Source organism: Aquarana catesbeiana, linkage group LG07 (assembly GCF_042186555.1).
Source record: "Aquarana catesbeiana isolate 2022-GZ linkage group LG07, ASM4218655v1, whole genome shotgun sequence".
In the NCBI taxonomy this organism is placed as follows: Eukaryota; Metazoa; Chordata; class Amphibia; order Anura; family Ranidae; genus Aquarana; species Aquarana catesbeiana.
Window position 1 is genome coordinate 4,633,470 of NC_133330.1, and position 21,887 is coordinate 4,655,356.

General features: G+C 38.8%; 2 protein-coding genes across 2 annotated transcripts; both read left to right on the top strand.

Annotated features, from left to right (window-relative positions):
* The first annotated feature begins 1,934 nt into the window (after nucleotides 1-1,934).
* LOC141102310 (olfactory receptor 1G1-like) lies at nucleotides 1,935-2,876 on the top strand. The gene has a single exon (XM_073591269.1). It carries the CDS (start codon nucleotides 1,935-1,937, stop codon nucleotides 2,874-2,876), a length of 942 nt encoding a protein of 313 aa, XP_073447370.1.
* A 7,497-nt stretch (nucleotides 2,877-10,373) lies between these two features.
* On the top strand, nucleotides 10,374-11,315 carry LOC141102311 (olfactory receptor 1G1-like). The gene has a single exon (XM_073591270.1). It carries the CDS (start codon nucleotides 10,374-10,376, stop codon nucleotides 11,313-11,315), a length of 942 nt encoding a protein of 313 aa, XP_073447371.1.
* The last annotated feature ends 10,572 nt before the right edge of the window (nucleotides 11,316-21,887 follow it).

Here is a 21,887-nt window from a genome sequence, read left to right on the forward strand (position 1 = left end):
CTCGAAACGCGTTAGCGGATTGCAGCGTCTGTGCGTTCCTCCACGACCCCTGGAAGGTTCCGCTCATTCCAAATCGCAGACTGTATACCGGTGCGATTTTATGTTGTGCCTCCTCCACCAATCGCCTGTGAGTTATTTCCTTTATTATTTTTTATCAAATAAATGTTTTAAAAGTTAATGCACTAGGCTGGTGCGCTTTTGTCTTCTTTTTATTTCCGAGAACAAAACAGTACACACAAACACTGCTGCCATATACAATAATGAAGACAGTATACGATAACACCCCAGCACGATCCTGGTCCATCCTGACTGGGAACGATCACCCACTGCACGACCGGGCTTTCAGTAAGGGGGGGCCTCCTGCTAATAGCAAGGACGTTTGACCCAGTTGCCGCTTGCCTGCCAATGGCGAGGATAGGAAGCTCTTCATGGCATTGCCCGTCTCCACCCTGCTAATAGCTGGGAATGCTGGACTCCAGAACCGCCATCAGAACAATCGCGCAAGCCAGGACCGGACCGAAGATATTTTCATAAGGTAAGATACACCTTGGTCCTAGGAGGAGGACAAAAAAGGAACACGGTCTCTGGCTAGAAGCAAAGATTTATGGGAGTGGGGTCCTATGAGGTATGAGAGGCGGGATTAACCCATACGTATGCTGCCATGGAGTCTGTCAGGAAATGGAAAATGAAAGAATGAAAAAATGAAATGAGAATGCAAAATATACACATATATAAATATATATATGTAAAAATGAAAATAAAAATGAAAATAAAAAAAAGAATAATGCATAAAAGTGAAGGGAACAAAAATAGACCAGGGAAAACAGGGAAAAAAAACTTTATTCTACCTACAGAGTTCGCCAATTAGAGGTGTCATATCCATCAGAAGCCAAGGTCAGAGTCGTATTCTAATGCCCCGTACACACGGTCGGACTTTGTTCGGACATTCCAACAACAAAATCCTAGGATTTGTTCTGACGGATGTTGGCTCAAACTTGTCTTGCATACACACGGTCACACAAAGTTGTCGGAATATCCGATCATTCTAAACGCGGTGACGTAAAACACGTACGTCGGGACTATAAACGGGGCAGTGGCCAATAGCTTTCATCTCTTTATTTATTCTGAGCATGCGTGGCACTTTGTCCGTCGGATTTGTGTACACACGATCGGAATTTCCGACAACGGATTTTGTTGTCGGAAAATTTTATATCCTGCTCTCAAACTTTGTGTGTTGGAAAATCCGATGGAAAATGTGTGATGGAGCCCACACACGGTCGGAATTTCCGACAACAAGGTCCTATCACACATTTTCCGTCAGAAAATCTGACCGTGTGTACAGGGCATTAGACTTTAATTATCTATATAATTAACTTACATACGGCTAAACCAATATTGCCTTGAATGACATGACATCTTGACCGCGCTCTCTGTTTCTGTTTCTTTGTTTTCTTTGCTTTACTCTTTTGTTCAGTTCAGTCTCATGTATTTTACAATACCTCATTGTCTTTTTTGGCCTCTTTAGGCACAAGGTTTTGTATTTGATTAAAAATACTTAAAGGATAAAGAAATATTGAACTTAAAAAAAAGTGTGAAAAAAAAGATTAAAACAATTTCAGTGAATTTTATTTACGATTCAAATGTTTATAACTGTACACAATTATATTGAAAGAACTCTCAAGTCACAAAGGTGTTATATATTATGTCTTAAGAGACCTTTAATGAGACTTTCAGCTTTGTGTTCCTGCAATACAGCAGACGGCCCCCCAGGACTGCCAACATCTTATATAAGAATGAAACTCTAGCTGGTACAAATGTCTTCATGTATAATGTGTAGGAAGACCGTATCTGTTTTCCTTTGAATAATTCCCCAAGAAAGATAATTGTATTCCTGTTCAATTAAAATACATTTATACAGACAAAAAAATAATAATATGAGGAATGTGACAGAGATTACATATTTTACTCTTGTGGGTCTATCAGACCATCCACAAACCATGAATGCACTTTTTGTGTTCTTCCTTCTCATCTATCTGATGACTCTTATCATAAACCTTCTTATTTTTTTCTTGGTCCTCACTGACTACCATCTGCACAACCCAATGTATTTTTTTCTTGCCAACTTGGCATTTCTGGACATGTGCTATTCATCAGTGACGGCACCAAGGATGTTCTTTGATTTAGTCACAAAAAGCCGATCAATATCCATTCCTGCCTGTATAACCCAAACCTTTTTCTACCTCTGCTTTGTTTGCTCAGACATTTTCTTGCTCTCGGCTATGTCCTACGACCGCTACATTGCCGTCTGCCACCCTCTACATTACAAACTAATGATGTCTTGGAGGGTCTGCGCTTGTATGGCCTCTCTGTCCTGGGTTGCAGGATGGTCTCTCTCTTTGGTTTATATTTTATTTTTGCTCAGGTTGTCCTTCTGCAGAGCAGCTTCCATCCACAACTTCTTTTGCGATCTTCCACACTTATTTCAAATTACATGTACTGACCCCTTCATAAACATAATGGTCATATTTGTAGTAGGCGGTTGTCTTGGATTGGGAGTCTTTCTTCTGATCTTTATTCCTTATGTCTATATTTTCAGGACCATCGCTAGAATCCGTAGCAAGACTGGAAAGAGGAAAGCATTCTCCACCTGCACATCACACCTCACCGTGGTCTTTATCTTTTTTGGCGTCTTAATTTTTATTTACTTGGTTCCCTCCTCCAGCAATATGGTCAATTTATACAAACTGTTTTCAGTCATATCTGCCCTCATTAACCCATTGCTGAATCCTCTGATCTACAGCCTGAGGAACAAGGACCTTATGGAGGCACTTATGAGGTCTTATTGTCGTTTAAGGTTAATCCAGGCATCATTCTGAAAACAAATATATGTTGTATTTCTATTGTATTTCTATTTGATTAGAAATGTTAGTAATGCCATTCATAAAATGTCAGTCACTTGTAATTGTACATAACCATTTTATGGCCAAGGGTCAGTGTTACCTGGATGTCCAGGCCACATTTAGAAAATTCAATATACATCACTTAACTTCATAATAACTCTGTGACTATTTTACATTCCAAACATTTTTTCCATGTTTTCTATGGACATATAATGGTTTTAGATACCATACAGTTTCATACACACTTATCTCAGTATTTTTTCTTTTCTAAAAACCAACAAAAAGAGAATAATAGGGAAAAAATGCAGTTTTAGTTTTATTAACTCTCCACCAGCACATTTCCCATTATGACGTCCTTCCTCTTTTATAGTTCTTACATTTTTTACACCTCCAGCAATGTGTTCAAGTCAAGCAAACTATTATAGTTACATATCCCTTCACTAATCCATTGTTTAACCCTCTGTTCTACAGTCTGGGGGAAACGGTCTTATTATCATTTAAAGTTACTTTAGGTGCAATTCTGCGTCGAATATAACCGAAAGTTATATTTTGAAACTTACCCTGTTTCCCCGAAAATAAGACCTAGCGTGATTGTCGGTGATGGCTGCATTATAAGCCTCCTCCCCAAATAAGCCCTAGTTAAAGTCCTTGTAGGTCTTATTTTCAGAGTAGGGCTTATTTTCGGGGAAACAGGGTAGGGCTTATTTGGGGGGTAGGGCTTATATTGCAGCCATCACCGACAATCACGCTAGGTCTTTTTTTTGGGGGGAAACAGGGTAGTATCTCTCAGATATAATTTGGGTTAATGAGAGTTCTTTGACCATGAGTGAAAGCTTTAACACAATTTTTTTTTACTAGAAAATCACTTACCCCCAAACATTATATACATTTTTATCAGATACCCTAGAGAATAAAATAGCGGTCGTTGCAATACTCACACCGTATTTGTGCAGCTGTCTTACAAACGCAATTTGTTTGTAAAAATTACACTTTTTAAATTAAAAAATAAGAAAACAATAAAGTCAGCCCATTTTTATACTGTGAAATATAATGTTATGCCGAGTAAATTTATACCCAACATGTCACGCTTCAATATTGCACCCGCTTGTGGAATGGCAACAAACTTTGACACCTAATAATCTGCATGGGCGACGTTTAAAAATGTCTACAGGTTACCAGTTTTGAGTTACAGAGGAGGTATTTTGCTAGAATTATTGCTGTTGCTCAAACGATCGTGGCCATACCTCACATGTGTGATTTGAACATCATTTACATATGCGGGCGAGACTTACGTATGCGTTCACTTCTGCGCGCATAGCACGGCGTGACGGTGCGCTTTAAAATTTTATTTTTATTTTTTCTTATTTATTTTACTTTTTATTTTTATGCTGTGCCTGTAAAAAAAATTGATCACTTTTATTCCTATTGCAAGGAATATGAACATCCCCTGTAATTGTGAGGAAGGGCACGCCAATAATCGAGATGGCTGCCACAGAAGTTCCCCTGTACTGCATGTCCCACTGAGAAGGGCTGCGCGGGCATGCTTGCATGTGCACACGCATGTGCGCACACACAGGCAAGCAAATACCGCATGGAACACCAATGTGTACACGCGTGCGTGTGCACGCACCCTGTGATGGTTCTTGGAGCTAAACAGGCTATTTAAACTGACTCATTCCCCTGGATCGCTTTCCTAACACAGCTGAGTGAACTGCTTGGCGCATGGCATATGCAGGTCACCATTTTTGATGATTATTAGAGCCTATGGCTCTTCTCAGGTGCTTCAAATACACCCCCACCACTGGACTCTACCACCAGGTATGTGACAGTAATAGAAAAAAAGCATAACAGGACCTCTTTAATGTGAGATCTGGGGTCAAAAAGGTCAATAATTGTCCCTTTAAGGCCATTGGGCGGAAGTTACAATTGACGTTGCCCCTGTCATCCAATGGCATAGAGTTGAGTGGGGGACATCATTCCCTCGACCGACTTCCTAGTACGGCGTGGCGGTGCGCTTTAAATTTTATTTTTATTTTTTCTTATTTATTTTACTTTTTATTTTTATGCTGTGCCTGTAAAAAAAAATTGATCACTTTTATTCCTATTGCAAGGAATATGAACATCCCCTGTAATTGTGAGGAAGGGCACGCCAATAATCGAGATGGCTGCCACAGAAGTTCCCCTGTACTGCATGTCCCACTGAGAAGGGCTGCGCAAGCATGCTTGCATGCGCACACGCACGTGCGCATGCAAGCGCACGTGCATATATGTGATTCATATATTTACATGAATCACACTGAAAAAAGCGCAAAATTGAAAAAAAAAACTCCTGTACTGTACTGTATTTATTACGTTGTTATCTTAAGTGAAGACAAAATTATCGCTGAATAAAGGCTCATAGCAGAAAATTGAAAATTGCTCTGGTCCATAAGGGGTAAACAAGTGTGAGAACCAAAGTGGTTAAGCAAAAAATATGCAACATATAAGTAATGCGCTCACAATCTTTCCAGGGTAACAGGCACGTGTAGTGTAAAGAGTCCGCTCCATGGATGACAGTCCATGCTGTGGCCATTGTGGAGCAGAATGTGTGGCAGGCGGAAATATAGGGAGCTCCATGTATCTCTGCCCAAAGCAGATTCTGCGCCACGGCGGCCACATCACAGACCGTTATCCCTGGAGAAAACATGAAGACAGATTCAGGTATTTACACCAGCTGGACAGGACCATTTTTCATCTTCTCTAGAAAGTTCTAGTTGCCATATTGGTTTACAAAATGTGTCATTAAAGGAACTTCAGTTGGCTCACTAGTTTAACCAATGGGTGGTGGGTAGCATCACAAACAACATTGGAACTCCAGCCAAATATTTTTAACTTTCAGTTTGAATTTTGCTTTCTGTGCGCTCATTGCTTTTTAGTTTGCTTCTGAAGATATTTCTTCTTTTATTCTGAAATAAAAATCTGTATTTTTTGCTAGAACTCCCAAAAATATTCATGTTTTATATATATATATTTTTAGCAGAGGCCCTAGATAAAAAAAAACTAGTGATCATTGCAATTTTTTTATGCCACACAGTATTTGCACAGTGGTTTTTCAAATGCAATTATTTTGGAAAATATACATTTTAAAGAATTGTAAAAAAGCACAATATATATCCCAATTTATTGTAAAATATGAAAGAGGATGTTTGAGTAAAAAGATACCTAACATGCCATGCTTTAAAATTGTGCATGAACATTTGCAAATGCAGCCATGGAAAATCTTGACCAATCTTGGAAATCTTAGCCAATGGATATCTAGAGGTATTGTTATGTACCTGGTCAGAGGCCGAAGTGCTGAGTAGACATGTGCACACTGAAATATTTTGTTTCGGAATTCCATTTTTGTTCGAAAAATAAATTTATTTAGTTACTCACGAAATTCGTTTTTATTTATTTTGTTTTTCGTTAAAAATTCGTCCAAAAATCCAAATTAAGGTCGAGTCTGTCATTGAAGGCTTATGGTGTCTGTCGAATGTTCAAAGAAGATTCGACGAAGCAGCTAAACTGTACGACGCCGTATAGTTTACCTGCTCTGTCGAATCTTCTTAGAACTTTCAACAGACACCATAAGCCAAAGTACGTGTGTACTTAGTTCTAGATATTTTACTGCTCCTCCTCTTTGGTTACAATCAGCCAATAACATTCATCATCATCATTATTTTTATTTATCTTTTCTCCCCTACGTCAAATCTTTTCTCCCCTACGCCGAATGTTTTCTCCCCTACATCGAATCTTTTCTCTCTATGTCAAATCTTTTCTCCCCTACGTCGAATCTTTTCTCCCCTACGTCGAATCTTTTCTCCCCTACGTCGAATCTTTTCTCCCCTACGTCGAAACCTTTCTCTCTATGTCGAATCTTTTCTCCCCTACGTCGAATCTTTTCTCCCCTACGTCAAATCTTTTCTCCCCTACGTCCAATCTTTTCTCCCCTACATCGAATCTTTTCTCTCTATGTCAAATCTTTTCTCCCCTACGTCGAATCTTTTCTCCCCTACGTCGAATCTTTTCTCTCTATGTTGAATCTTTTCTCCCCTACGTCGAATCTTTTCTCCCCTACGTCGAATCTTTTCTCCCCTACATCGAATCTTTTCTCTCTATGTTGAATCTTTTCTCCCCTACGTCGAATCTTTTCTCCCCTACATCGAATCTTTTCTCTCTATGTTGAATCTTTTCACTCTACGTCGAATCTTTTCTCTCCATGTAGAATAATCTTGGACAAATAGAGTTAAGGTTAGGCACATTCGACCACAGGTTTGATGGACACAGATTGTTATTGTCATCATCATGTCGAATCTCCTATCTATATCAAACTGTTGTAGCAACGAAAACGAAAATAAAACACTTGTTTATGTCGGATCTTTCGATTTTCGGAGTCTGCACTTTCGTTATCGTTTGTTAAAACGATAACGAAAATACCTGAAATTCAGATGAAAATGCATTCGGACGAAAATGAATGCACATGTCTACTGAGAGGGCCTCCCTTGCGGCTAAGGGCAGAGCGGCCCTGAAGGTGGTAAAAGGGAGTGCTTTGCTCAGAGAAGCAGGGGTTGCCAGCTGAGATAGGCTGAGGTGATCTGAAGATCATCCAGCAACTAATATCTCATACTGCTGGCTTTAAATAGTCCACTGGGTGCCAGATCCTCATGGCCATTCATGCCCGTGCGTGCGTATTCAGATTGGCAAATTTCTATGTGCCATTGGTGAATTTCTATGTGCCAATCTTCGATTTTGCTGGGCATTTGCAGGTGTGCCAATCCTTTTAAGAACCGTTCTCTGACAGGTATCCTCACCACAGAAGATCTTTTGATAGGTTCATATCTCAAAACCTTCAGATCCTTGCATTTGGAATTTGGTGTACACATTCTAGATAACTATAAATACCTTCAGATTGCTCACTTTCTGAAGTGCAACCCATCCACTCCCATTGCTCTTCCTTGGCACATTGCTCTCTATTATAGAGCAATCAGAAACAATACAGAGGGGACTTCACTGATTTACAATGCCCTTAATAACAAAACTACATTTACTAAATCTTCCTCCTTCAAGGAACGCGATCTTCGTAAAACCTATACTCCAGAAAAATGGCAAAAAGCATTGAGTACTATGTACACAGTAACCAAAAGTGTGAACTTATGGGAATTATCCCCAACAAATTGACTTTGCTTGTATCTAACTCCCCGTCCTATTTCCAAGTTCTCACCACATGTCTCTCCCTCTTGATGGAGGAATCGCGGATCCACAGAAATTCTTTACCACATATTGTAGTCATGTCCTCCCCTATCAGTCTTCTGGTACACAATTTTTCATCTAATCACACAGATAGTAAAACTACCAAAATCTCTTATTTCAAGAAAAGCCTTATTATAGCTAGAAATTGACACAGTGCTTCCGGACCTTCGAGTAGCAGTAACTCACATACTGCTCACAGCGCGTCTAGCACTAGTGAGACATTGGAAAGACTGTAACCCCCCTACAATGGGGGAAGTGACCCAAAATCATACAAACACACTCCACCTACCAAATACCCTTTGCTTCCTCCATCGGTAAATACAATGTAACTATTGCCCTTTGGAAGCCATGGTCAGAGTGGTATTCTAAGACTTGAATTACCTGTTAGTATAATTAACTTACATATGGCTAAACCAATATTGCCTTGTCTGACATAAGGATCTTGAATGCACTCTCTGTTTCTGTTTCTTTGTTTTTTTGTTTTACCTCAGTCTCCTCACACTGTAATTTGTATGAATTGCGACTGGGGTCACTGGCAATCATGTAGAATAAATCTGAAAAAATCAAAATGAATGTCGGGAAGCTCATGGTATAAATGTGGCATAAACGAAAAGAAGGAGGGCGCACCGACCTAGTGCATTACCACTAGTAAACTTTATTACAGCATAAAAACAGCAAGAAATATACTCACAAACGAGCTATCAAAAATGGCTTAAACAGGGGCGCAAATGCGCTGTTCTGAAGATCGACACACCGGAACCTATTGTCAAGAGGGTCAGACCGATGATGAATGGCCAATGGCTAACGCGTTTCGGGGGAGCACCCCTTTCTTCAGAGCCTGAGCGGGCAAGGCAAGGTCCTGGTGTGTCGATCTTCAGAACAGCTCATTTACGCACCTGTTTAAGCCATTTTTGATAGCTCTTTTGTGAGTATATTTCTTGCTGTTTTTATGCTGTAATAAAGTTTACTAGTGGTAATGCACTAGGTCGGTGCGCCCTCCTTCTTTTCTTTTCGTTTTAGCCTATGAATACCCATTGTTCAAAGGAGGGCTGCAAGACGTCAGGCATTACCCCATTAAGGTGGTCGCACCACATAATTAGTCACTGGACACCTGAGCACAGGAGAGTTTTTTCTATAAATGTGGCATACACAGACAATTTGAATATTGGCATCTCATGTAGCATACATAGACAATATAAATACATGTAAATACCAAAAATTATAAATCCACATAGTATGAAAAATATATATTTAAAATGTATATAAAAATATATACTAAACAGAAATAGAAATAGAAAATAAAAATTATGAATAAACTAGGAGAAATAAATGAAAATATAAACTACCCAAAAAAAATGTGTTGATAGGACACAAAAATAATAAATCAAAAGGAAATGGAAAAATGAAAGAATGAAAAAATGAAATATATACATAATTTAATTTATAATTTACATATATAATATATGTAAAAATTAAAATTAAAATAAAAAAGAATAATGCATAAAAGTAAAGGGAACAAAAATAGACCAGTAAAACCAGAAATAAAAACCTTTATTCTTCCTACAGAGTTTGCCAATTAGAGGTGTCATATCCATCAGAAGCCATGGTCAGAGTGTTATTCTAAGACTTTAATTATCTGTTAGTATATTTAACTTACATATGGCTAAACCAATATTGCCTTGAATGACATGACATCTTGATTGTGCTCTCTGTTTCTGTTTCTTTGTTTTCTTTGTTTTACTCTTTTGTTCAGTTCAGTCTCATGTATTTTACAATACCTCATTTGTCTTTATTGGCCTCTTCAGGCACAAAGTTTTGTATTTGATTAAAAATACTTAATAAAAAATATTGAACTTAAAAAAGTGTGAACAAAAAGATTAAAATAATTTCAGTGAATTTTATTTACAATTCAAATTAATATAATTGTACCAAATTATATTGAAAGAACTCTCAAGTCACAAAGGTGTTATAAATTATGTCTTAAGAGACCTTTAATGAGACTTTCAGCTTTGTGTTCCTGCAATACAGCAGATGGCCCCCCTGGACTGCCAACATCTTATATAAGAATGAAACTCTAGCTGGTACACATGTCTTCATGTATAATGTGTAGGAAGACCGTATCTGTTTTCCTTTGAATAATTCCCCAGAAAGATAATTGTATTCCTGTTCAATTAAAATACATTTATACAGACAAAAAATAACAATATGAGGAATGTGACAGAGATTATGTATTTTACTCTTGTGGGTCTATCAGACCATCCACAGACCATGAATGGACTTTTTGTGCTCTTCCTTCTGATCTATTTGATGACTCTTATCATAAACCTTCTTATTTTTTTCTTGGTCCTCACTGACTACCATCTGCACAACCCAATGTATTTTCTTCTTGCCAACTTAGCATTTCTGGACATGTGCTATTCATCAGTGACGGCACCAAGGATGCTCTTTGATTTAGTCACAAAAAAACGATCGATATCCATCCCTGCTTGCATAGCCCAAACCTTTTTCTACCTCGACTTTATTTGCTCAGAAATTTTCTTGCTGTCAGCTATGTCCTACGACCGCTACATCGCCATCTGCCATCCTTTACATTACAAAATCATGATGTCTTGGAGGGTCTGCACTCGTATGGCCTCTCTGTCCTGGGTTGCAGGATGGTCTCTCTCCTTGTTTTATATTTTACTTTTGCTCAGGTTGTCCTTCTGCCGAACAGCTTCCATCCACAACTTCTTTTGCGATCTTCCACATTTATTTCAACTTACATGTACTGACCCCTTCATAAACATTATGATCATATTTGTAGGAGGCGGTTGTCTTGGATTGGGAGCTTTTCTTTTGGTCTTTATTCCCTATGTCTATATTTTCAGGACCATCGCTAGAATCCATAGCAAGACTGGAAAGATGAAAGCATTCTCCACCTGCACATCACACCTCACTGTGGTCTATATCTTTTTTGGCGTCTTAATTTTTATTTACTTGGTTCCCTCCTCCAGCAATATGGTCAATTTATACAAACTGTTTTCAGTCATATCTGCCCTCATTAACCCATTGCTGAATCCTCTGATCTACAGCCTGAGGAACAAGGACCTTATGGAGGCACTTATGAGGTCTTATTATCACTTAAGGTTAATCCGGGCATCATTCTGAAAACAAATATGTGACCATTGACACTTTTGTATTTCTGTTTGATTAGAAATGTTAGTAATGTCTTTCATAAAATGTCAGTCACTTGTAGTTGTACATAACCATTTTATGGCCAAGGGTCAGTGTTACCTGGATGCCCAGGCCACATTTAGAAAATTCAATATACATCACTTAACTTCATAATAATTCTGTGACTATTTTACATTCCAAACATTTTTTACATGTTTTCTATGGACATATAATGGTTTTAGATGCCATACAGTTTCATGCACACTTATCTCAGTATTTTTTCTTTTCTAAAAGCCAACAAAAATAGCAGTTTTAGTTTGATTAACCGGCACATTTTACATTATAATGTCCTTCCTCTTTTAAAGTTCTTACATTTTTTACATCTCCAGCAATGTGTTCAATTCAAGAAAGCTATTTTCAATGACATATACCATCACTAATCCATTGTTTAACCCTCTGTTCTACAGTCTGGGGGAAAAGGTCTTATTATTATTATTAAAAGTTAATTTAGGTGCAATGCTGTTAGCCGAAAGTTGTATTTTGAGATTAAATATCTCTCAGATATGACTCTTTGACCATGAGTGAAAGCTTTAACACATTTTTTTTTACTAGAAATTTACATAGAACCCCCAAACATTATATACATTTTTATCAGACACCCTAGAGAATAAAATGGCGGTCGTTGCAATACTTTATGTCACACCGTATTTGCGCAGCTGTCTTACAAACACAATTTGTTTGGAAAAGATACACTTTTTTTAATTAAAAAAATAAGAAAACAGTAAAATCAGCTCAATTCTTTTTTTATAGTGTGAAAGATAATGTTATGCCGAGTAAATTGATACCCAACATGTCACGCTTCAAAATTCAAAACCGCTCGTGGAATGGCAACAAACTTTGACACTTAAAAATCTCCATAGGCAACGTTTAACAATGTATACAGGTTATCAGTTTTGAGTTACAGAGGAGATATTTTGCAAGAATTATTGTTCTTGCTCAAACGATCATGGCGATACCTCACATGTGTGGTTTGAACACTGTTTACATATAAGGGTGTGACTTACGTGTGCGTTCACTTCTGCGCGCGTGTACGGCATGCCGGTTTGCTTTAAACTTTATTTTTATTTTCTCTTATTGATTTTACTTTTTATTTTTTATTTTTACACTGTTTCTTGGATCACTTTTTTTCCTATCAAAAGGAATAAAAACATCCCCTGTAATAGAAAAAAAAGCCTAAAATGACCTCTTTAATGTGAGATCTGGGGTCAAAAAGGTCAATAAAAAAATTGTCCCTTTAAGGCCATTGGGTGGAAGTGATGTTTGACATTGCTCCCATCATCCAATGGCATAGAGTTGAGTGGGGGACATCATTCCCTCACCCGACTTCCTGCCCACCAGGGGAAAGCATTGGAACATCTCCACTGCTACCGATGGATCCGGACAACTGGGACAGGGCAGGAAGGGGTGGGCACCTCTCCCGCAGCTGATAAAAGTGATCTTGTGGTGAATTTGCCATGAAGACCACTTTTATCTTAAAGCAGACCGCCTGCTGTTGAAAAAAATACCAGGGTTATGGCAGCTATCTGATGCCATAACAACGGTTATTAAATGTCAAAGTAAAGACGTGTATACATGATGGGCGGTCCGTAAGTGTTTAAACGAAGGAATACAGAGTATAATACTCAAAACAAGCCAGTGGTGCTTGTGCCTGCCGGCCATGTGTATCAGGTCCCCCACCGTGAACATTTATACTGGGAGTGTGTTACTTGCTGTTTGCATATATTACACAGATTGTATTCTATTTGCTCACAAGACTACCTATTAAATTTATATCTCTTGTCGAAAGTAACCTCTACGGATATCAACGATATCACCTGGTTGGACCACGCATCTGTCTTGCTATCTATACAAGAACCCTTTACTACCAACCCAACTTTCATATGGAGATCTAACCCAAGACTTATGCAACAGCAGGACACTAAATCTGACATGGAAATCGGACTGACAAATTTCTTCTTAGATAATGAAACAGCTGTTGAGGATCCTTAGGAGAAATATTAGGAAAAAGCGTGTAGCGCCAGGAGTAAATGAACAGCAATCAAATGAAATTACTGTGTTTTAAATCGACAGCATGTTGAAATAAAGTCCAAAAAAGTGCTAAAGTGAAAAAATATATATAAGTCCAATCTTGAATGAAAATCAATAATAAAAAACAATATAATAACAAAAAAATTAAATGCACAGCAGCATGATTGGATCAGCAGTATAAACTTATTGGTGAAAACACAATAGTTCAATCAGTGCAAAGATGTGCACAAAAAAATTGATGGCGTCTTGAAAAGTGAAAAGGTGATCCAGTACTGTGCTCCAGAATCATCCACCGCATACTTATGAAATGGACCCCCACCAGAAAAGCTGGCTGCTGTTACAGCAGCAAACATGCAGTCAGTGTAGAAGTAGAACTGTCATTTGTTGTGGGGAAGGCTGTTCAGCAACTCGCAACATCCAGATGTAGCTGTGGTAAATAAAGCTCAAATTAAGTCTCCAATTAAGTCTGGAATTATATGTTAAAAGCCAGAATAAAAGAAATCATAAAAACATATGACAATGGATTCCACTGCCGACCCGGTAATGGACAGTGGCCTGCCAACAGCACTAGTGTCTCCTTGCTGATGCGTTTCGTCCAATAGGACGTTATCAAGAGGTCCTCTAGTGTCACATGTCAAATTAGTTTATATAGCCTCTCAAAACTGCTCAAATCACGGTGTCTCCTTAGAGAAATTGCAAACAAGAAGTGATCCGTCTGCCATTTTTCCAGTGAGGGTCCATTTCACAGGGGTGGATGATTTTGGAGCACTGTACTGAATCACCTCTTCACTTTTCAAGTCACCACCAATTTTTTGTGCACATCTTTGCACTAAACTTTGTGCTTTCGCCAGTAAGTTTATATTGCTGATCCTATCATGGGACTGTGCATTTAAATCTTTATTTTTTATTATATTGTTTTTTATTGTTGATTTTCATTCAAGATTGGACTTGGATATATTTTTCACTTTAGCACTTTTTGGGACTTTATTTCAACATGCTGTCCATTTATAACACAGTATTCTCATTTCATTGCTATTCTTTTCACTCTTGGCACTACACACTTTTCCTTAGGACTCTTTATAAGTTTGGTATATTACTTACCTATGTCAGCTGCCGCCCCATCACAGCGCAGAGATGCACCTTTTTTATATCTGTCCACGACCCGTTTAACATTGTGGAATGCCCATAAGGCATTTATAAGAGGCATATTTATTAAAGTGGTGTTCCGGCCGAAATGATACTTTTTAAATAAAAATACCCCTATAATACACAAGCTTAATGTATTTTAGTAAAGTTAGTCTGTAAACTAAGGTCTGTTTTGTTAGTTTATAGCAATAGTTTGTTATTTTATAAACTTCCAGCAGGCCGTGGCCATCTTAAGTGTGGGCATCTGAAGCCAGACTGTATTTCTTCCTGGATCTCATCCTTGCAGATCTCGCACATGCAGTGTAATAGGTTTCAGGTCAGGTTTCCATAGCAACGGCAGTTTCAGAGGAAGTTGCCGCCCCTTCCCAGAAGGCATTGAAAACAGGAAATGATGCGATGGGCCTCGGCCAGGGAGGAGGAAGTGAAAAATGAATACAGCAGATATACAGTGGGTACTGAGAAAAAAAATAAAAAAATATCCAATTCATTTACAGTGCACAGTTTAGTGAGGGATGCTGAAGAGTTGTAAAAGTGGGTGGAACTCCACTTTAAGTTGGGTGCAAGCAGGGCAAAGAGGAAGAGGCAAAAGCTTATCAATGATCTCACACACACAAAGTCCACACTCTAGATACCCAAAATAAACTCAGCCCTTCTAGTTTATTTTCCCAGAAACTAACATGACTACGATCTGATCTTTGTGATCTCCTACTTGAAAGTTTCGAAAAGACATCACAAAGGCTTAAATTTCCCAATTATGTTAATAGTAATAGGGCAGGTAAACTTCTGGTACAGCGCTTAAAGGGGCAGAGACACAAAACTAACTAACTAACTAACTAACTAACTAACTAACTAACTAACTAACTAACTAACTAACTAACTAACTAACTAACAAACTGGGGGTTCTAAGTAATTTTCTAGCACAAAAACAGTTTTTAACTTGTAAACAACAAATCGAGGCTCGGTCCTTAAGTGGTTAAGAAACTTTAAAAAATCATGTTTCCAGGGGTAAGGCAGCGCCATTTTAGGTATTGTTTTCCACACTAGAGTGTATTTCCACCCTTTCTTGTAGCATTTTGTGTACTGTTAACCAATCCTCCTTCTAGATCCAATGTTTCTATGGCAACAGTTCTCCACTGCCCATAGCCAACTTGTTTTACTACACAGTATTTACTTTTGCCGACCTTCTAATGTTTGCCTGTGTCAGTGTTATCAGCTGCAGCTGATAACTCTTCAGTATGCAGTCCGATGTCCAGTTTTATGTGAGGTCACACGGTCATACGGGGTGTAGGAGGAAGCTCTGAATGACTCTGCAGTCTTGTGGGACTTGAGTGCCGTGTAAAGGAGGGGTAAATTACAAACACGGCACCCTGTCAATGGACAGACGAGTACACAGAGCATGCCGTGAATCAGGGGAGAAATAGCGCCAGTGATGTCATTATAAAGAATGGGACGGATTACAACAACACTGAGCAAGTAAGGAGACATCTACAAGCAGTGTTCATTAGGGTTTTGGTATGCTGATTTAAATGGTATAAAGTTGTGGGCGAGAGTTCACAACCACTTCCCGCCCAAGGACATCATATGACGTCTTTGACTTTCAGTGGGAATATCTGAATAAAGGGTGCAGCTACAGGCATCATTCAGATATCCTTGTTTTCCGCCGGCAATTCTTTGCACCATAAGAATGATCATAGCGGCAGTTCCGCCGCTTGATCGTTCTTATAGGCGAAGGGAGGGGACAGCCCCCCTCCCGCCACCATCCAGTGTTTTTCCAGGCTCTCTCGTGCCATCGGGGACCCAGAGAAAGAATCGGCCGTTGCCGGATGATGAGTAGGGATGAGCTCCGAGTTCGAGTCGAACTCATGTTCGACTCGAACATCGGCTGTTCGCCAGTTCGCGAACAGCGAACAATTTGGGGTGTTCGCAGCAAATTCGAATGCCACGGAACACCCTTTAAAAGTCTATGGGAGAAATCAAAAGTGCTAATTTTAAAGGCTTATATGCAAGGTATTGTCATAAAAAGTGTTTGGGGACCCGGGTCCTGCCCCAGGGGACATGGATCAATGCAAAAAAAGTTTAAAAAACGGCCGTTTTTTCGGGAGCAGTGATTTTAATAATGCTTAAAGTGAAACAATAAAAGTGTAATATCCCTTTAAATTTCATACCTGGGGGTGTCTATAGTATGCCTGTAAAGGGGCGCATGTTTCCCGTGTTTAGAACAGTCTGACAGCAAAATGACATTTCAAAGGAAAAAAAGTCATTTAAAACTACTCGCGGCTATTAATGAATTGCCGGTCCGACAATACACATAAAAGTTCATTGATAAAAACGGCATGGGAATTCCCCACAGGGGAACCCCGAACCAAAATTTTTAAAAAAAATGACGTGGGGGTCCCCCTAAATTCCATACCAGGCCCTTCAGGTCTGGTATGGATTTTAAGGGGAACCCCATGCCAAAATTTAAAAAAAACGGCGTGGGGTCCCCCCAAGAATCCATACCAGACCCTTATCTGAGCACGCAACCTGGCAGGCCGCAGGAAAAGAGGGGGGATGAGAGAGCGCCCCCCCTCCTGAACCGTACCAGGCCACATGCCCTCAACATTGGGAGGGTGCTTTGGGGTAGCCCCCCAAAACACCTTGTCCCCATGTTGATGAGGACAAGGGCCTCATCCCCACAACCCTGGCCTGTGGTTGTGGGGGTCTGTGGGCGGGGGGCTTATCGGAATCTGGAAGCCCCCTTTAACAAGGGGACCCCCAGATCCCGGCCCCCCCTGTGTGAAATGGTAAGGGGGGACAAAAGTACCCCTACCATTTCACTAAAAAACTGTCAAAAATGTTAAAAATGACAAGAGACAGTTTTTGACAATTCCTTTATTTAAATGCTTCTTCTTTCTTCTTTCTTCTATCTTCCTTCATCTTCTTCTTCTTCTGGTTCTTCTGGCTCTTCTGGTACTGCTCCTGAAAAAACGGACGTTTTTAAAACTTTTTTTTGCATTGATCCATGTCCCCTGGGGCAGGACCCAGGTCCCCAAACACTCCCATAGACTTTTAAAGGGTGTTCCGCGGCATTCGAATTTGCCGCGAACACCCCAAATTGTTCGCTGTTCGGCGAACTTGCGAACAGCCGATGTTCGAGTCGAACATGAGTTCGACTCGAACTCGAAGCTCATCCCTATTCAGATATCCTTGTTTTCCGCCAGCGATTCTTTGCACCATAAGAATGATCATAGCGGCAGTTCCACCGCTTGATCATTCTTACAAGCGACGGGAGCACCATCCAGTGCTTTTCCAGGCTCTCCCGTGCCATTGGGGACCCGGAGAAAGAATCGGCCGTCGCCGGATGATGAGTATAGAGATGATCTCTATGACTGTCAGAGGCCCGGGTGCGATGTTATGATGTAATGTATGACGATGTATGACGTAACGTAGCGGATGTAACAAAGCCGAGATCGCAGCTGGTAAGCATGAGATCGTAGATTTTTTTTCCGATCTCATGCTTTCTAGCCTGGAGGGGTGAAGTGGGGTCTTATTGACCCCACATCTCTCCATAAAGAGGACCTGTCACTAATGATTCCTATTACAAGGGATGTATTACAATTGTAATAGGAATAAAAGTGATCAAAAAATATAGTAAAAGAAAGTAAAAATAAAAAATACTAATAATATTAAAAAAATAATCATTTAAAACACCCCTGTCCCCGGTAGCTCGCGCTCAGAAGCGAACTCACACATTAGTCCCGCCCACATAGGTAAACGCCGTTCAAACTACACATGTGAGGTATCCTTTAAACAGAAGAAACAGACAGCGCAAAACCTAATTACTAAAACTCAGCAGCTGGACACTGTAGGTCAATATACAAAACCTAAAAAGACATACACAAAATATAGCAGTGCAGCGCTCAATATAGGTCAGATGTATACACATAAAATGTACATATTAAACGTACATAAATAAAACGCATGAGGCAAAGTCCCAAAAAGTATATCTTAGTCCGAGGAGATCAAAAGCTGCCCACTTGCAGAAGGGGGATCCCTCAGTTGGCAAGGAAAGGGTGCAGTGATAGGATAAGATTGTATTCGTTATATCACCACCAATGTGAACCTCCACCAAGGGTCTAGGCTGCTCACCTTATTGAGTGGACCTTCTGCGTTAACAGCAAGGTCACTAATGCATTCCCTTCCACAGGGTAGATTATGGAGATAGGGGTCCACAGGCAGTATCCCAAATTCAGTCTCATCGGTTGATATATATCATGTTAAAAACAAAAATAATAGGACATAGTGCTCTCCATAAGAAAAGGTATAAAATTTATTAAATAAGAAAAATATTACTCACAAAGCAAGCACTGTTTCCCAGTGCAGGAGTATACAGCATAAAATGAACCAGATGGGTGGCTGTACTGACATCACAGAGCCCCTCGCACGCGCATTGTCCGTGTGGACTTCCTCAGCGAATCCAACATGTGAGGTATCGCCGCGTGCATTAGAGCACAAGCAATAATTCTAGTAATAGACCTCCTCTGTAACTCTAAACATGTAACCTGTAAAAAATGTTAAAGCGTCGCCTATGGAGATTTTTAAGTACTGAAGTTTGGCGTCATTCCATGAGTGTGCGCAATTTTAAAGGCGTGACATGTTGGGTATCTATTTACTTGGTGTAACTTCATCTTTCACATTATACAAAAAAATTGGGCTAACTTTACTGTTTTGTTATCTTTTAAATTATGAAATAAAAAAAAACGCGTTTGAAAAATTGTTGCGCAAATACCGTGCGAGATAAAAAGTTGCAATGACCACCATTTGATTCCCTATGGTGTCTCCTAGGGTTCTGAGTAATTTTCTAGCAAAAGAATTATGATTTTTCCATGTAGGCGAGGAGTGCCAGAATAGGCCCGGTATGGAAGTGGTTAATCAGTAACTTTTTGCACACACTAAAGCTTCCCCAACTAACCCACAACCATTTATTGCTATTAAATTCCCCATTTACTGCTCTTGAAATTAGTAGGGCTATAGATTCTCTATATAATAATAACTAGCCTGGCCCAGATGGTTTCACTGGTGAATATTTTAAGACATTTAAACATCTTCCAAACTCCACACCTAGAACAAATTTACATAGCAGCCACTGCATCTTCCTCTTCAAGCACTAATCATTACTTTGGCAAAATACCACATAAGTGGCTTATCCAGCCACAGCAAGGCAAAAATCCCCCTGATGAAGACACGTGACCCTGTGTCGAACACACGGGGGAAGGGCCAGGACGGAGCACGGAGCCTTTCACTCCACTGAGATGCGATGCACAGCTTATCCCTCCTGACAGGAAAACTTTGAGGCAAACTTTGGAGACTGTTATCAGATTGGTGCACTCACGCACCTTGCAAATGTGAGTACCCTAATGTAGGGAGCTTTTATTCTAATAGATATTTATAAACTATGTCACACTATCCAGTTTTTCTTTTCCTTTATTCCAAACTGTGGAGTTGCTGCTGAAAACTGTGTATCTGGATTCCATCACAGAGCCGTGGGATGGCTCATAAGCGTGTTTAGACTCAGTCTCACAGCTGAGTCGCATGCTCTGAGGTGAGCGGCTGTCCCTGGATGGGGGTCACTGGATGGCACTTGAGCATGGAATTCTGAGCACTAAGCATTAAGATTGGATTTTTTTTTAACTGTTTTTATGGACTTTATGTGCATTTCTTTCATATATTGGACTTTAATAATCACGTACCACATCTTGGATTTGATATTCACACTCATTGTGTGGCACTTGACACTTCGTTGTATCTTGCACTTATCACTGTGATATATTTATTTATATATATATATATATATGTATATATATATATATATATATATATATATATATATATATATATATATATATATATATATATATATATATATATATATATATATATATATTTTTTTTTTTTTTTTTTACACGGTAAATTTCAGACTATATAAATGATTTTTTCATCCATTATATATACAGGTAGTAGTTCAGTAATCGCTACTCACATTCTAATGGTATACATCTAGTATATTATTTACACACTGCACTTTAAAATCCCTTGTTTTATATATATATATATATATATATATATATATATATATATCCTTTGTGCCTTGCTGTGGTTGGATAAGCCGCTTATGCGGTATTTTCCGTATACCTCATATGCATTAATAATCTTCAGATTGATATTTTCACCTTAGCGCAGCGTATCTTTTGTATACATTGTATTGAACGGCATATGAAACGTGTTCTGCGCGGGCAGCTAGGCGATTTCCACATTTGAGGCAATATACCATTGTGGCTCACAAAATCCCCTTTTATCTATTACTTTGGCAAAACCAGGAAAACTGGCTACAGGGGCGAGTCCAAAGGGTGGTGATAAATGGGGTGTACTCGGAAATGGTCTGGTGTGGAAAGTGGGGTCCCCCAGGGTTCTGTCCTGGGACTAGACATGTGCAATTTGTTTTGTTTCGAATTAATTTTTTAATGAATTTTGACAAATTCGTTAATTCATAATAATCCGATCTAACGAAAAACCCGTTTAACAAATTTTTCAGAATATTCGTAAATTTGAATATTCAAAAAGTCATAAATTCGTAAATTCAAAATTCTGAAATAATAACTAACTAATAATAACTTAACTATTACTAACTATTAATTTATAGGTATTGGAATTTCCTTTCAAATTTGGCTATTAGTGAACATAGCGAATACGAATTTATCCGAAATAACGAATGCTGTATCTAAATGCATTGAATGTAACAAATTAATAATAATAAATAACAATAATAATAATAAAAGCTTTTAATTATTATTTATTATTAATTTGTTACGTTCCATTTGTTTAGATGCGGCATTCTTTATTTCGGATAATTCTTAACTTCAGATACATTCGGATTAGTTGCGCTCACTAACAGCCAAATTTGGAAGGAAATTTTAATACCTATAATTTAATAGTTATTTATTATTAGTTAGTTAGTTATTTTTTCGATTTTCGGATTTTCTTCCTTATTTTCTGACTTTCGAAATTTTGAATTTATGAATTTTCCAATTTACGAATTTATGAATTTACAAATTTTCGAATTTACAAATTTTCGAATTTACAAATTTATGAATTGCGATCATAACGAATTACCCAAAAAATGAAAAAGAAAGAAAAATGAAATGAAAATTATCAAATTTTTTGACTGTGCACATGTCTACCTGGGACCAATCATTTTTAATTTATTCATTAAAAACGATCTGGAGGATGGAATAAACAGCTCAATCTCTGTATTTGTGGACGAAATTAAGCTAAGCAGGGCAATAACTTCTCCGC